Source organism: Apodemus sylvaticus, chromosome 21, assembly GCF_947179515.1.
Source record: "Apodemus sylvaticus chromosome 21, mApoSyl1.1, whole genome shotgun sequence".
In the NCBI taxonomy this organism is placed as follows: domain Eukaryota; kingdom Metazoa; phylum Chordata; class Mammalia; order Rodentia; family Muridae; genus Apodemus; species Apodemus sylvaticus.
The window spans coordinates 1935408-1952526 of record NC_067492.1 but is presented as its reverse complement, the minus strand read 5'-3'; the positions used below and the strand labels follow the sequence as shown (position 1 = coordinate 1952526).

The following is a 17119-nucleotide window of genomic DNA, read 5'->3' as shown; positions in this document are numbered from 1 at the left end:
TTAAATAAGTGTCAGTGCAAGGGGTTGCATGTTTAACTTTGAAAGGCAGGCAGTATGATTGCTCTGTGATGGTTCCTTGGTTAAACTAATCCTGGCTGAGGACTTGGTATTTAGTAATGTGACATTTGCCTCTCCAGTCAAAGGAAGGAGCCCTGGCTTCATGAATTCAACATGGCTATTCAGGAGACAAAATACATCTTAAAGGAAAGCATTTCTTTGGACAGTGATGGTGGAGTTTACTACCATAGATGTACAAGTGACATTTTGCTGAACAGATTACTTCTCTAATATTACCTTACCAGTTTATCAGTACTTACACAGTATGCTAATAATTGCGCAGTTTTAAAGCTAAATCTAAGACTGATATAAAAATGCTAATAAAAGCTTGTTGAACTATTTTGAAAAGTCAATTTATTGTGAAGGGAAAGAGCACCTTGTTCAAAATGATGGTGAGTCTTGAGGAGGCTCAGCAGACTTGCTGTTTTGTATAACAACCAGTACAGTTGGCTGAGCAGATTTGGACATTAGATATAGAGGGATTGTTTTCCTTCTTCCCGTGAGGTGGGTGGGGAGGTTGTCATGGTTCCTTGCTTGCTTAGGTACACACTTTAGTGTGTCATGTCATATGGTTTTTGTTCTGTGAATCCAGCCTCTTACAAGATGTGCACCTGGACAAAAATTTCGTCAGTTTATCCTTACTCCAAAAACAAATGGATAGACTTTGGAAAGAAGTTTTAAGAACTGTAGGTGATTTGGAATAAGGACACTATTTGAGTTCTAGCATTATCTTTAGGGACCTGCAGACTTGAGACATTTTATTCCAAGAAAGGTTATGATGGGTGAATGCCATGTTGAACTATGTACCTCAACAAATTTTACCACAAGGACCTGGAGAGAGGACAGAGATATTTTGAGCATTTTGTGACTAGTCATACTTGATGTCCCCTCTTCTCAGGGTCTCATAGTCCAAGAAGCACATCTGGATCTATTCCTTCCTCCTAGGAGAGGCCCTAGAGCCTCAAGAAATACATCTGATCTAAGCTGAGCTCCCACTTCTAGGTTGTTCTCATTTCAAAGTATTCTCCCTGGCTTGCATGCCAGGCCTTGTCAAGTGTCCCCTGTATTCATCATGGGCTGATTTCGTTGCCATTTTCTGGAATAAATGCCATCATTTCTTCTAGTTGAAACGTCATAGCCGGCATTCCAAACCTAGCTCTCATCCTGTTGGTTGACACTCTCTACAATCATACCCACATCTGCCCATCATTATCCCAGGTGACCACAACTGGTACAGTCCTTACACAAGTTACTCTCCTTCATAGGTGTTTTCCCTCCATCACTAGGGTGTAACTAAGTACAAGATGATGCTGCCTATCTAGCACCTATCTTCCCTGTAGAAGCTACCCAATGAGTGCATGGATAGATGATCACTGTAAGTTTGTGAGGTTTGCCTTCAGATTTCCTGGTAAAACCTTCCAGAAGACTCTCATACATAAGACCGTGTATGTTGTGTTCACTTTAAACCATTTTGAAGGTAGTCCTTTTAGTGGGGAGGGAATCTTAAAACGAGAGATATCACAAGTTCTGCCTCATACTGCGTAGTTATGCTGTGGAAGCAGTCATACCGAACAGAGGTTTTTGTTTGACAATGCCTTATGAGAACCAAATACACTGAATTCTCTCATCCCATCAGGTAGAGCAGGTGTGTCAAAGACCTAGGGGTATTCTTGATGTAGTAAAATTTTAAAATGAACAGGCTTGGCACCTACATTGACATCTAGAATTTCTTTTTCACTGGTCAGGTAAATGCCAGCTGTCCCCCACGGTGAACATGCCACATGATGACAGTGTCATGATTGAAGATGACAGGCTCCCCGTGCTCCCTCCTCACCTCTCTGACCAGTCCTCTTCCAGCTCCCATGATGACGTGGGATTCATAATGACAGACACAGGCACGTGGGTCAAGGCTACCATCAGTGACTCAGCCGACTGGTAAGTGAGCAGCCCAGGGCTGGGACTTGCTATAGCATAAATAATATCTAAGTCATTCTCAAATTGATCCACCAATTAGGTTAAAAATTAATAGTTGACATGCTTGGAAACTCGAGGAAACTTATTGGAGGGTTTTCTGTTGTTTTGTTTTTTTTTTCTTTCTGTTTTTGGAGTATATACATGCATGTCATGTGTGTTGGGGTGTGCTCCCCCGTGAGTATGCATGGAGAGGCCATAGGTTTTTACCTTAGTCAGGGTTTCTATTGCTGTGATGAAACACTAAGACCAAAAGCAACTTGAGGAAAGGGGTTATTTTACTTACACTTCCACATCACTATTCATCATCAAAGGAAGTCAGGACAGGAAGCTGGGGCAGGAGCTGATGCAGACCATGCATGCATGGTCTGTTGCTTACTGCCTTGCTCCTCATGGCTGGCTCAGCCTGCTTTCTTACAGTACCAGAACCACCAGCTGAGGGATGACCCTACCCATAATGGGCTGTGCCCTCCCACCCATCAATAATTCATTAAGAAAATAACCTACAAGTTGGTCTACAGCCAGATCTTAAGGAGGCATTTTTCTAGGTAAGGTTCTGTCCTCTCAGATGACTTTGGTTTATGTCAGGTTGACACAGAGCTATACAATCTAGTTGGTGTCAGATACCCTTCCTCAACGCTGTTCTTTTTTTGAGGTAGTCACTCACTGGTCCTGGAGCATGCCAACTGGGAATCTGAAACTGGGTCTTCACACCTGTGCATCAAACACTCTATTCACAAAGCCATCTCTCCATCCCCAGCTTTTCTCTCATAACACCACTGTTTACCAGGCTTTGAGCTGCTTCTAACAGACACAGAGACTCTTCTGATTTTTTTTGCCCCCCCCCACCCTTTTTTTGCTTTTGTGATGGTAGAAGAAATCAATTGATGCTGTTTTCCGTGTGTGTGGTCTTCAAACATCACCCTGTTCTTTGATCTCCATGCTTGATAAAAAAAGTGTGTTATCAAACAAAGCTGTTTTGGCCTCCTACCCACGACCACCTGTGTCACATTAACTATAAGGTTGGAGGTGCTGAGAAAAGACTTTTTCGTGTTAACATTTCCATGGTGATCTTAACAAAGTAAAATACCCCTGCTGTCCTCTTTCTTCCCCTCTTCTACTTCCTCCTCTTCTTCCTTATGAGATCAGGAAAACATTGTTAATATATTTGCTAACTCTGCAGATGTTCTCTTAAAAGAACTTGACCTGCTCTTGGGCCCTTGAAAAGTTCATCTCTAGCTTTTGTTTCTGGCTTTTTAATTCTCCTTTGGAAAATAAAGGATGTAAAAATAGAGCTGAGCCAGAGAGCACATGATGATGATAGTTTAGCCTCTGGTGGGATGGGGGTTGTAATGGGGAGGGGGCAGCAATACACAGATGCTCTTAACCTGACCTCAGCTTGTAGCTCACTGGAAGCCAGTCCAGAAAGTCAGTTTATCTATGTCTACAGTGTTCTCCAAGGAGGCAAAAGCCTTTCAGTCTCTACCATGATTAGCCACCCTGAGGAGTGTATCTGCATTGGTAAAAAGATATGGTGAGCTTGCAGGGATAGACTGGGGCATTAATGTCCCTTAGGTAAATTTGAAAAACACACAAATCAAAAAATTTATGATTTTTCCTTGAGAAATATGGGGTAAAGGAAAGAATTTAAGAACTATCTAAACATGCATGTCATCTGTTCAGCCTCTGAGCTGAGAATGTTAGCTTTTCCTATCTATCTCTCCCTAAACTTGCATGCAAATGTTAAAACACACACACACACAGAGGCAAGCACACACACAAGCCTAGCAGGACAGTGAGGCAGGGGTAATCGCTGGAATTTCTGGAATGGGGGAATAGATAAGGCTTTTTCAGAGAGTCCTCTGCCAGCTTTACACTCTAGCTTAGTAATAGTGTAGTATACTATTTATTGTGTCTGAAATAAGTTTAATGAGTATGTTAATCAGGAAAAAATTAATCATGTCACATTTTAAGAATATTTAGCTATTTTAAGTCTCTTATTAATTTGCAAACTCATTTGACATTTTAAAATGTGTACATTTATAGTTGACTGCACAGTTGTGGAAGGCTAAATGTGTCAAATGGCTATACTTCTAATTTGTTAACTAATAGAATATTTTTTTTCTCAACCTAGTAATTGATGTAGGGGCTATTAACCATGTTTTATTAAGTGAGGGGGAAAATATAACAGCGATTCTAATTTTGATAACAGCATTATTTGGGAGGATATAAAATGAGTTTCAAAGTATGCCAAATAGAGATTTTAAGTGGTATTGACAGGAAGAATTTAAATTACTTTGGGAATTCCTTGCTAGAATATTCTGTTAAAACTGTAGTTTATCAGGGTATGGTAGTACTTATCTGTAATCCCGGCACACCTGAGGTGGGGGAAGGAAGACTGAAGTTTAAAACCAGCATGGGTAATAGCTGGACTCTCTCAGACATAAACCAACTAATGGAGCTGATGGGATGGCTCAGTGGATAGAGTGCTTGGGAAGAAAGCAGGAGAACCTGAGTTTGGATCCTTAGAACCCATACTATTGCTGGGCAGACCTAGCACCCTGGAGATAGAATGCAGGGATCCCTGCCACAAGCTAGCTAGCTTAGACTAGCAATACCTTTGAGCTCTAGGTTCAGTCTGAGACTGTGTGTCAGTAAGTAAAATGGAGAACATTGAGGAAGACCTATGCTGACCTGTGTCCTGCATATATATACATGTGTGCACACACAGATGAGCAGATACACACACACACACACACACACACACACACACATTTGTAAATAACTAACTATATTAACTAACTATATTAGACATTCACCATGTCTACAAATTTGATGTTATTGAGTTATTAAAGTGTTCCACCTATTACTCACAAACTTGTTTTTATTGCTGAGCAACTAAGGATTCCACTTTGATACAGAGAAGAATTACTGTTACTGGAAGTGCATTGCTTCATGTTTACTGCTACAGAACTGAGTCATCGTTATGTTATGGATGTTTGTTGTTGGTTTGTTCTTTCGTTTTTTTGAGACAAAGATCTTACTGTATAGCCTCAAAGGACTCATTGTGGAGACCAGGCTAACCTTAAATGCTCAGAGATCCACCTGCTATTCCCTCCTAAGGGCTGGGGTTAAAAGAATCACCATTAAACCTGGTTGATTCTGGGGATTTTTGCTCTAGAAATTACTGGATATCTCCATCAAATGCTGATTCTAGTATTTAAGCTGACAGGTCAGACTCCTCAACAGATATGACACGGCTTATTGGAAATTCAAACCGTCCAAAGTTTTGAAGAGCTGTGATCTTGTTCTTACAATGAAAAGATTGAGTCCATAGCACCAGCGAAACAGCATGCACTGAGATCTAGGCTAGCATTATAGAAAGAAACCACAGCTTGGAGAGACGCTCAGCAGTTAACAGCATTTGCTATTCTTCCTCAGGACTCGATCAGTTCACATCACCCACATCAGTTGGATAATTATGACTCACAACCACCTGTAACTCAGCTTCTTCAGGAGGTCTGGTACCTTCCTGTACCCCCACTCACAGGTGTGAGACCTCCACACAAATGCACACCTAATTAAAATTAAAACTAAATCTTTAAAATAATAACAAAATAAAAATAGAAACTCTGCCTTGTCCTTGGCTGGTCTCTGGGGTTTAATTTCCTGATGTGTTCCTTGTCCCTACTCCCTCCCCCTTTTTTTTTCTAAAACACAAGCTAAAATACACACATACACACACACACACACACACACACACACACACACACACACACACCAAACACCAAACACCAAACATAAAACAGTCAGAACACATCCTTTTTCTCATGTAATACTTTGTGATCACAGTTTTCTCTCCCACAAATGCTCCCTGTTCCTCTCCACCTCCCTGCCCACTCAACTCCATGCCATTTCCTTTTCTCTCCTTAAAAAGCTCTCAGGCAAACAAACAGCAACAACAGTAAAAGAACAGAGACACCATAAAGACACAAAATTGGAAACATAATACACAATCAAAAGATCAGTAAGTCAAAAATAAAAAAGCCTACATAAAGCATTTTGAGACAAAAAGTCTACAGAAAGACCACTGAGATTGTGTGGTGTTGGCCATCTACTGGTACACATGGGGCCTACCCTTAAATGTGGTTAGTATACCCAATGGGACTCTATTGGAGAAAACGAAATTTTCCTTTGCAAGGGGAGTGTCAATTACAGATGGCTTCTTGATTAGGGATGGGAGCCTGTGTCCACCTCCCCCTCTCAAGGCTAGGACCCCTTCTGCTTGAACCTTTCAGGCCCTGTGCATACTGCCATTCTGGGTTTACATGTGCATCATCCTTGTTGTGTCTGGAAGATACTGTTTAGTTAGTGCCTTCCATCCCCTCTGGCTCTGACATCTTTCTTCCTCATCTTCTGTGAAACTCCCTGAGCCCAAGAGGAGAGGTTTGATAAAGACATTTCATTTCAGATCGAATATTCCAAAATCTTCCAGTGTCTGCACATTGTCCAGGTTTGGGTCTCCTTGTTAGTTTCCTTCAGGACTCATCTCTTTTTTAAAGTTGCGAAATTGCAGTTTCTATGGTTACATGTTATAGTACAAGGTGAGTCTTGTCAAATATTCAGCCTTTCCAGTGTCTGACTCATTTTAAACAATAACAGAAATAGTGATCTATTATCAAATACAATGAGGAAAAATGCAGAGCAAATAGAGAAGAGAATTTTCACCTACAGAGTTAACTTTAATGTTAAATCAGATTCTAATTTTTCTCCTACTTTCCATTCAGTCCCCCCTTTTAAAAAAAATGAGGCATATTGTATTTAGTTTAAATCTTCAAATAATATGCACCTATTCATGCACTAAAAGACATGGCTTTTCCTAAAGTTGAATCTCTCTCTACTTCTTAGTAAGTAATTAATTTTATGTTTTTGTATTTCTCTTCACCCCAGCTCATTGAGTCCAGATGTTGATCCAGTTCTTGCTTTCCAACGAGAAGGATTTGGACGCCAGAGTATGTCAGAAAAACGCACAAAGCAATTTTCAGATGCCAGTCAATTGGATTTCGTTAAAACACGAAAATCAAAAAGCATGGATTTAGGTAGTGAGTACAATCTCCATGATTCTTCAAATAAGGTTTGGATGCTCGGGATGAAACTGATGGTCCCAAACACATGTCTATTTTATTTTTAGCTATAGAGAAAATAAATTTAAAATGTGTCAATTTGGCAAAAAATTAGTTTTTCTTGCATTTGAGATGCCCATAACTACTCACCATAGCTCGTTGACATGATAATCAGTTGACGTGTGCTTTTGGATGAGGAAAGCAAAAACGGCCTGTATCCTCATAGCCTCATTTCAAAATTAGTTGTTTTGATACTTTGTCCATTTGAGAAGCAGATTCCTTTGATATTTGGTGGGATTTTTAACTAGAACGTGTTTTGGAGAGAAACCATTATCTCAATCCATGTCTGGGGCTTTAGTTGTCAGTGCCCTCTCTGATTGCTCTTCTTGAAGTGCTTATTGATAGACCTTCTTCTGTTGTAACCATTATAGCCTTAAATCAGATTAGTAACCTGAGAGAATACATTCCAGAAGGAATTTGGGAGCCAATGAATGGAAGAAAATAACCATAGTTCAATTAGACATCAAACAGATAATGCCTCCCTTATTAAATCAAAATCTACCCCCAAAAGTAATTCAATTAATGCAGGTACAAACTAAATTACTCTTTTAAAAAACTTTTGTTAATCAACCATAACTTATGCTGTTTTCTGGTGGCTGTTTGAACCTTAAGACTAAAAGCATTAATTTGTCGGACATATATTTATATGAAATTGGACAGTGCATTACCTTGGCTAATGATGATAATACTAACAGTACAAATAACACACGTCTGTGAGACAAAATGACTGGCCTACTGCATGAAGATGCTGCTTATTCTTCTCCCTTTATTTTTTGATTACGAATGTTTGCTTGATGTTTCACTTGACTTGCATGGAATATTGCCTAAGAGTTGTGCTCTAACGGTCAAGATCAGGGGAGGGTTGCAGCATGTTGGGTTTTGGGGACTAACTGGGCTAACCATTATACATTTACCTTTTAACAGTAGCTGACGAGACTAAACTCAATACAGTGGATGACCAGAGAGCAGGTAAGAATGGACAGTTAGTCTGTTGCCATAGAAACCGTGGTTAAAGGAGCTTATCATGATTGCAGAGCTGCCCGTCATGTGTGTAAGCACTGCCATTCCAGTCTCACTCAGATGCTTTCCTTATGGGAAATCGAATTGCAGGAGAAAAAATACATTTTTTCTCTGTTATGAGAAATTTATCAGCAATACGTGTGACAGATGGAATGGACTACCTTTACCTTGTTACAAACAACCTTAGATTTTTTTTTTTTTAAATCTTACTTGCATAGGAATGCTTCATGGTGATTTTTTTAAAAATCAAAATCCTTAGAAAAATCTTCAGTTCTTTTGTATTGTAGGATGTCTTAATGACAGTCTGTTCTCCAAGTAGTAATTTTTATTTGAAAATAGCATCACCTGTATTAGCAACTCTCAACCTGTAGGTCACGACCCCTTTTTGGTCTTAATGTCAGATATCCTTTGTATCAGATATTTACAGTATTATTCATAACAGTAGCAAAATTACAGTTATGGAATAGCAAAGAAATAATTTTATGATTGAGGGTCACCATATCATGAACTATGTTAAAAGGGTCACAGTGTTAGCATGGTTGAGAACTACTGTCCTTCATGAATACTTTAACTAAGTGATAGTGTCTGGGCTTGCTATCCATGCTCCTGTATTGCCTGTGCTGCTTCCTGTATCTTTTTCAGATGCTGGAATTAGCTCATTGTTAACCCTGACATTGGTTTGAACTATATGACACATATGGCTTCGTTAGCTTTTGGAATCTGTTCTAAATTTACTGCTTAATCATTTCATAGAAATAATGGGCTACATGGACTAGGTTTAGCAGTACACTATATCTTTTTATATTACGACATGAAAATAATCAGCAAAGTCTGTCAGTGTAATTAAGCAGTGTGCTGTGTGCAGTTGAGCATGCATGATTTATTAGTGTATTTTGGAATCTTGCTTTAATTATTCTAGATCCAGGATAATGTAATTATATCACTTAGCACGTATTAGCTTTAATTTGCCTTTTTAACCTGCTGTAGTAATTAGTTTCAGCCTGTGTGTTCTACATACATGCATAAAGATTATTGTGGTTGTTCTTGGCGCTGCCATATTCTATGAAGTAAATGATAGATTATAAAATTGCATTCAATAAATTATATGATTGGCTGCATTCAAGGCAATTACCTATAGCCTCTGATCTTACTAAGTAGCTATTTTTCTGATATAGCATAAAATTCATTGTAGACCAAGTCTTAGTAGTTTGCATGTGTACAGTGGCAGTTAGTGTTTAGTTAAAGAAGCCCTATGCCAGGCTGAACTGCACACCCTCACAATGTGATGGTGCATGCTGTCCATTTATGTGAACATGGGGAATGTTTAATTGAAACAACCCAAACCCATATGAGGAAAAAAAAAATTATTGTGAGTAAAAAAAATTAAAAGTAGCATACAGACTTTTAACTGAAAACATTATGTAACTGTCCTGGCATAGATTCAGATTTAATCATTTAGTAAAGCTGTGTGTGTGTGTTTGTGTTTCAAATGTTAGGTCTTAGAGGAGAAGAACATTTTCTCGTTCTGTGTGTACATGTCTGCCCTATGTGTGGAATTAAATTGGAAGATTTTTAAGACGAACTTTATATATACACCAGGATGATTTTTGGTTTGGGGCATTTAATCTCTATTGGGAAGTTCTGTAGCTATTCAGTGTTAGCCAGTGAACGGAGTCTTCAGTGGAGTCGCTCTCTTTTCCTCACTTCAGAGTTGCCTCTTGTCTTTGACAGGTTAGCCCAGAGGCGATGGGCAAGGCATGCTGACATTTTGGCATAAATATCTGTCTAGTTGTAAGCCACTTGTAATGAAAACGGGTATTTTTTTTTCTCCTTTCTGCTTCTTGCAGAAGACCCCTTCACTGAGCCATCCCTTCCCCCACCAAGAGAGTTATTTATTAGCAGGCAGGAATCAGAAGCCAAGTGTACTGCACACCTTTAATCCCAGAGCTCCTTGGATCTCCTTAGTCTACCTTCAGAGTTCTGAGCAGCCCAGAACTGCATAATGATACCATGTCATCGTTGTCCCCCCCTCAAGCCCCCCAAATAGGATAATAGAGCTGGGGTGAAGGCAGTAGTAAAATGCTCATCTCACACATGAAAGGCATCACACAAATAAAACTGCTCTAGGAAAATATTCCGTGTATGATTTCATTGACTTACAGATTTAGGGATATTGTGTTTTATTTTTGCAGTGAATAGACTCTCTTTTAAATGAATAAAGAGACATGGGTTCTTTAAGATTTTTTAGATGTAAAAATTCATATGTACTAAAGATAGTAAAGTTATTATATTAAAATGAGAAGATACTGTTTTCCTATAGCCGTGAATAGTCTTTGCCTATGTTTTATATAGAAGACTCCTATGCACTTTTCATCATAGTAAATGCTGAGCTTATGACACCGTGCTAGTGGGGTTTGAAACCCAAGCCTTGTGCCTTCAAGTAAACACTCTGGCCCCAAGCTGTGTCTCCAACCCAGAACTCTTAGTTTCTTCTTTAATGTATGATATCTATGTTACAGAGACAGTGGGCTCTTTTAGTTAAGAACCAGATAATAAGCAATTTAGGCTAAAGAGGCCAACAGGGTCTCTGACAACTGTTTGAATTACAGTGATGGAATGTAATTGACTATATATAATTAAGTGGGTGCGGCTATTTTTCCAGTAACAGGGTCCATTGTACCTTTGCTCATCCCTCTACAGATTGGCTTTATGCAAAACTCTTTCTTATGAAAATTTCAGCCATGCAAGAACACACTATTCACAATTATCAACATTATGCTAAAGTGTTATATTGTAGAAAAAGAAGGCTCTAGATTATTTACACTGCTAATTTTATGTGTTGAGGGATACAGGGCCTCGTGCACTTGTAGAGTTTTTCTTGCTGATGTAATTATTCTATATATTTATTTGTCTTTGCAGAACTGCTTTATACTGAAGGGCACTGGGACTATTTCTTAAATTCACTGTTAATTTTTGTTACAAAGTACACTAAAGCCTCAGCTATCTTCTCTTGAAGAAAAGGTTACTGTATACTTACATGTATACAATGTGGCATTGTGATGACCTTCTCTACAGGAGGTGTGAAATCACTGCTGAGGGTACATGTATACAGATATATACCTTCATAGATACTCACATCTTTGTCTAATACATGTTTTACATGAGCCAAATACTGATAGGGAGGTTTGAAATCTCACAGGCATAATTCATTCAGAAATGAGCTTTTACCAAGATTGTAAAGGTAGAATGTGTGTTTCCTGTTGTGTTTGATTCTTTGACATCATCCCTTCTGTTTTGGAACACGGTTCACTTTCCATCCTGTGACGTACGTAACCTTTGTGAGTTATGTAAGACTTGTCAATCACGTGCTGTGATGAGTGAGAGTGACCTGCTTCCACCTGAAAGAAATTTTCAGTGTGTGCTTCGGTTACAAAACAATTGATCGGATACATACACACCTGCACCGAGAACACAAATATATCATTGTTCCTGAGGCCCATATATTCTAGAATACTTCTGCACTGTTAAAAGTTGTGCCTGCTTCTCTGTCTGCATTTTCAACATCCCTGCCCTCCCTGAGCACTTCTACCTGTGGTGAAAATTAGGTAAAATATGTAATATAAATGAATCATTAGAGGCTAATTCGTATTTTGACACTTTCAGTTAGTTTTTCTTGTGTCTCACCCCTGAGCTGTGGTGAGCTCAACCCTCACCCATTTGTCTTCCAGGTAGTCACATGAGAAAGCTACTTCCTAATTATTGATCAACATATGGCAGGTGACCCCATGTGGAGATAAGCTGTTTAGTTTCTCCAACCCTCCTTTGTTTTTTTTTTTTTTTTGTTGTTGTTTTTTTTTTTTTTTTTTCTCTCATTCCTTTTACAAAGACAAGTAAGGAACCAGCCCTGTCACCTGGCCCACCCAGGTGGAATTGTCAGTCATTAGAGGCTGCTGACTTGCACCCCAGTGTGCTGGGTCAGACAGTGATGGATGCAACTGTCTCCCTTGCTTAAGGAAAGCAGTTTTGATTGCCTGCTAAGTCAGGTGCAGTTGGTATCTCAAGCCTTACTGCCCTGGCTCTTTGAGAAATAAAAGTGAAATTTTTAACTCCGTGGAGTGTGAACACCTCTGCCTCTTCTTGGGGGGAAGCCTTTGTGTGATTTGTCTGTTTAGATCTGTGCCATCCTTCATGTAAACCATACTGTTCTCCAGAATTCTACCTCGTGCCAGCTAAGTATGCTGGTGGCTCAGTCCCTAGGACTGTTTTTCTTTATGTTCCAATGGCAAAGAGTGGGTGAAGCCTATGACAGTGATGTCCACCTTCTGCTTTTAATAACTTTGTATCACAGAAAGGTACAGCAGTTAGATTGTAACCATAATTCTCCTGGAGCCTCTTCACTGCCTCTGCATTTTAAATATAGTTACTCATTATTCTAGTTTTTTATATGTATATATATGTATATATATATATATGTGACAATGATTTGATAAAATATTATCTGTTAAGATAAAAATTAATTATTTAGAACCTTTGTCAAATGGAAATGGATATGAAAACCTAACATTTGTGAAGAAAAATGAAATTAACTATCATTATTTTCAGTCTACATTTTAGTATTTCTCACTGAGCTAACAACTTTATCCCTGCAGGTTTCCACAGGGCATAGATGTTTGGATCTGAACTTGTAACTTCCATCTCATCTAATCCTGTATTATTTTGACCCTCCAAGGCTCCCCCAATAGAGATGTGGGACCCTCCTTGGGTCTGAAGAAATCCAGCTCCTTAGAAAGTCTGCAGACTGCTGTTGCCGAGGTGACGTTGAACGGGAACATTCCTTTCCACCGCCCACGGCCACGAATCATCCGAGGAAGGGGCTGCAATGAGAGCTTCAGAGCCGCCATTGACAAGTCCTATGATAAGCCCATGGTGGATGACGACGATGAAGGCATGGAGACCTGTGAGTGTCTTGGCTGAAGCAACAGAAATTGCAGATGGCTTGCCCAATCAGTGGTTCTCAGATGTGTGACCAGGACCCTGCAGGTCTAACATGTTTTCAGAATAAGAGATCCATTGTCCTTGCAGTAATTTTCTCTTTAAAAAGAGTCTGTATTTAAGATTCACATCATGTGATATTAGACTCAATGCAGAACCAGTTAGGAGAAGCCATCTTTCTATATATACTGCTATATACTACAGGTCTGGTTGTCCTTAAGCTTAAAAGCTTTTCTGAACCGTTACAGTGCTAGAGAGTGCCTGCCAGAGCCGCAGTGTCTGGCAAGAAGTTGTCTTCTTAGCCAGAGTTAAATAAATTTGCAGGAAAACAAAAACCAAAAACTAAAAACCAATATTTTTTTTTTACTCACATATTTTGGAAAACTATTTTTGAATATTTTGTATAATTCAACTCACCATAAAACTGGTTTAGTCCTTTTTATAATGTAATTTCTGTTAAAAGAAAACAACTTTTAAATTAGTGTGTATTGATAGATAAAATTTGCATTCAAAACTATCATTTGACTGGAGGTTGGTGGCATATGCCTTTAATCCTAGCACTCAGGAGTCAGAGGCAGGTGGATTTCTGATTTTAAAGTCAGCCTGGACTACAGGGTGAGTTCTAAGACTGCCAGAGTTGTACAGAGAAACTATCTTCAAAAAAACAATACATGCATACATACATACATACATACATACATACATACATACAAAATTTGAATTTATTCATATAATTTGGATTTCTCAATAACTCATGCATAATGTTATCTTTACACTAAAATGTTTGAAAACCACTGGTATATGTTGTCTGCCAGATGACATAGCCAATAAATACATTTAAAAGCTTATTATTAAAAAACATATTTTTCGACTAAAACAGCAGTCTATAAATTTGTACTTTTCCCAAATTACTAAATATTTTAAGCCAAACTGAGTGAGAGTCATAGTTTAGTATGAATGAGCAGTATATTTTCCCATGGATTGTTAAAGAGAAATTAACCTTTATAAGTATGTGTTTGGCAGGGAATATGTTTAAACATTTATTTAAAAAGTGTTTTTGTTTTTTGTTTTTTTAAACACTATACTTACTTAGAAGAGAAAGAACTTAGGACCTGTAAAGGTAAATGTTATGGATTAGCGTATCCATAATTGTTCATTTATAGTTTGTTCTCTTTAATTATACGTATTTTGTTGGTTTATAAATTGTACAAAATAATAGGTTTCACTGTAGTGTTTGCATGCGTGCACACAGCATGGTCTCATCATATTCATTTTCTCATTGAACTTTTAATTTTTTGTTTATTTTGGGTCCTGGAGATGAATCTGGGACCTCAAATATTCAAGGCAAGTGCTCTACCATGGAGCCCCAGCCCCAGCCTTGATTATCTTCCTTTTCTTATAGCTTTATATGCCTGACATTTCTGACTTCCATGTTCCTGGGAGCCTCACAATAGCCATGCTTGTGCAACTGATTACACTGTACTGATAGCATTTATATACCCTGACATGCAGTATGTAATCTAGCAGAGGAAATGAGATTACATTTAAGATTTTAATATCAAATTTGACTTCCCACATGACTTGCCTGTTAGAAAAGCTGTGGGTATACTGAAGTTTTTATCTATCTATCTATCTATCTATCTATCTATCTATCTATCTATCTATTTGTCTGTCTGTCTGTCTATCTATTTATCTCTATCTATCTATCTATCTATCTATCTATCTATCTATCTATCTATCTATTATTTAACTGAAGTTAGATCCAAGACCAGAGAACATTTCTGTGGATTATAACTTTCATTTCCACCTTTGATAGACTGCTCCCTGCACACACTCCTAAGGTAGATGATGCCATTAGGCAAGGAGAGTTTTAAATAAACAACACGTTTTGAAGAGATTTCAAGCAGAACTGTGTAATTTTTGCTCATAACATGTGGTATGTTCAGGACATGATTATTTCCAGCTGGTGTAGTGCACAGAGTAAAACTGAGCATCGCTGCACTCATCTCTGTCCTTTAAGTCCAGATCCTTTTTACAATATCATCAGCCTGTGACTTCAAGTAGATGCACCCTTTTCTTGGCAGAGGAAGAACATGTTTCCTAGTTTAGCTGCCAGACCTGGGCTTAAGTTTCCTGAGTCACAGCACTGTCACACCTGCAGAGTCTTCTCCATTATAAGAAGAGTTCCTTGTCCTGCCAAATGACATTGGCTGTTACCTATAGATTCTGATAATGATAGTTTTGTACTTAAGAACAGGTGGAGCACTTTCGTTCCATCAACATCCAGTATTTAAGTATAATCTTGAAGTTTCTTAACTGCTTTCCCGTTCTGGTTTAATCTTTTTATGAACTTCAGTTTTCTCATGTGATGTGTTCCTCATTTAAATGTAACAGGAGTTGGACTGCACGTGACCGTGAGGCATCCTCTGGCTTAGTCAGTTTGCATTATTGATAAAATCTTGTTGCAGACTTTCTGAAGAAGAGGTTTGTTAGTCCACGGTTCTGGAGTTCCTGTCTAGATTGGGGCAGGACTACACCATTGCCTTAAATTTTTCTGTGAATAGCAGAAGGCAATGGACAAATGTGCCACAGGCCAGGAAGCATTAAGCCTGACAGATGGTGTTCCTGAGTCCTCATCAAGGCACCTTCCCAAAGAGCAAAGGATCCCCACCAGACCCTGTTGGTCAAAGGTTTCCCTGCCTCTCCTCAAGGATTGACACTACGGAACCAAGACTTTGATAAAGGATGCATGCAAACATCCCATCTGAATCCCAACAACAGTGGGACCCCCAACTGTTCTAATGATTAATTTTTATCTTAATAGCTTATTTCCAGCTCAGCTTCTAGATATCTCCACCAGTGTGGACATCTGGTTTTACTCCATACAAGCCATTCCTCTTTTAAAACAATATACAGGAGTCCAGAGATATGGTTTAGTAGGTAAAGATCTTTACTACCAAACCTGATGACCTAAGATCCATCCTTGGGACCCATTAGGTAGAAGTAAAGAACTGATTTCCACAAATTTCTCTCTGACTTCCATATGCTCTGTGGTAACCCTCCCAACCTCACACATGTACAAGCACAGACACACTCATGCAAACACATACATAAACACAATATATGTATCTTAACGATTCTATGGTAAAAGGGATGGGCATGTGTCTTACTCTGAGATGGCTGATGATATATTACTCTGATTAGTGTTTGTGATCATCTTCTCTCTGCATAGCCACTCCACTGCCATGCTGTCCTAACTTCTCCTCCTTAATGAATTGTGGAAACCAATATCATTCCTGTCCAGTCAGGCTTGACCCCTCTTTATTTGTCTCCAGAAATTGTTGTTGGGGGTCCCACTATAGATTGACCTAGTAAGCTCTAGCAGCATGCAGGTTCCCCCTCGTCCCTCTGGGATCACAGACATGCATAACCATGCCCATTTATTCATAGTTCTAAGCAGCCTGGACTTCTACATGATCTGCGTTGTCTTCTACAAGTGTCTTCTTATGATGGTTTGTGGTTCCCTCCAGCCTTCCATGTGAACACTACCATCTTAGTTAGGGTTTCCATTGCTGCAATGAAACACCATGACCAAAAGCAAGCTGGAGAGAAAAGGGTTTACTTGGCTTACACTTTCATGTTGCTCTTCAGTTTTGAAGAATGTCAGGACAGGAAATCAAGCAAGACTGGAACCTGGAGGCTGGAGCTGATGCAGAGGCCATGGATGGGTGCTGCTTCCCATGCACCATGCACCATCCACCGTGGGCTGGGCCCTCCTCCATTGATCACTTAATGAAAAAATGCCCTACAGCTGGATCTCATGGAGGCATTTCCTGTACTGAGGCTCCCTCCTCTCTGATGACTCTAACTTATGTCAAGTTGACACAAAACCAGCC

The 17119-nt window shown here is 39.1% G+C and overlaps 1 protein-coding gene across 11 annotated transcripts in view; it reads left to right on the top strand.

Moving 5' to 3' along the window:
* The window catches only part of Pard3 (par-3 family cell polarity regulator), a 548938-nt gene that overhangs the window by 330438 nt on the left and 201381 nt on the right, over nt 1–17119 (top strand). For 4 of the 11 annotated variants that reach the window (XM_052166618.1, XM_052166616.1, XM_052166625.1 and 1 more), the window contains exons 16-19: nt 1803–1992; nt 6979–7130; nt 8136–8180; nt 12961–13188. In XM_052166618.1, the coding sequence (XP_052022578.1) occupies nt 1803–1992; nt 6979–7130; nt 8136–8180; nt 12961–13188 (615 nt within the window). The remainder of the gene's footprint in view (nt 1–1802; nt 1993–6978; nt 7131–8135; nt 8181–12960; nt 13189–17119) is intronic. The other 7 variants (XM_052166623.1, XM_052166622.1, XM_052166626.1 and 4 more) reach the window with 3 other exon arrangements.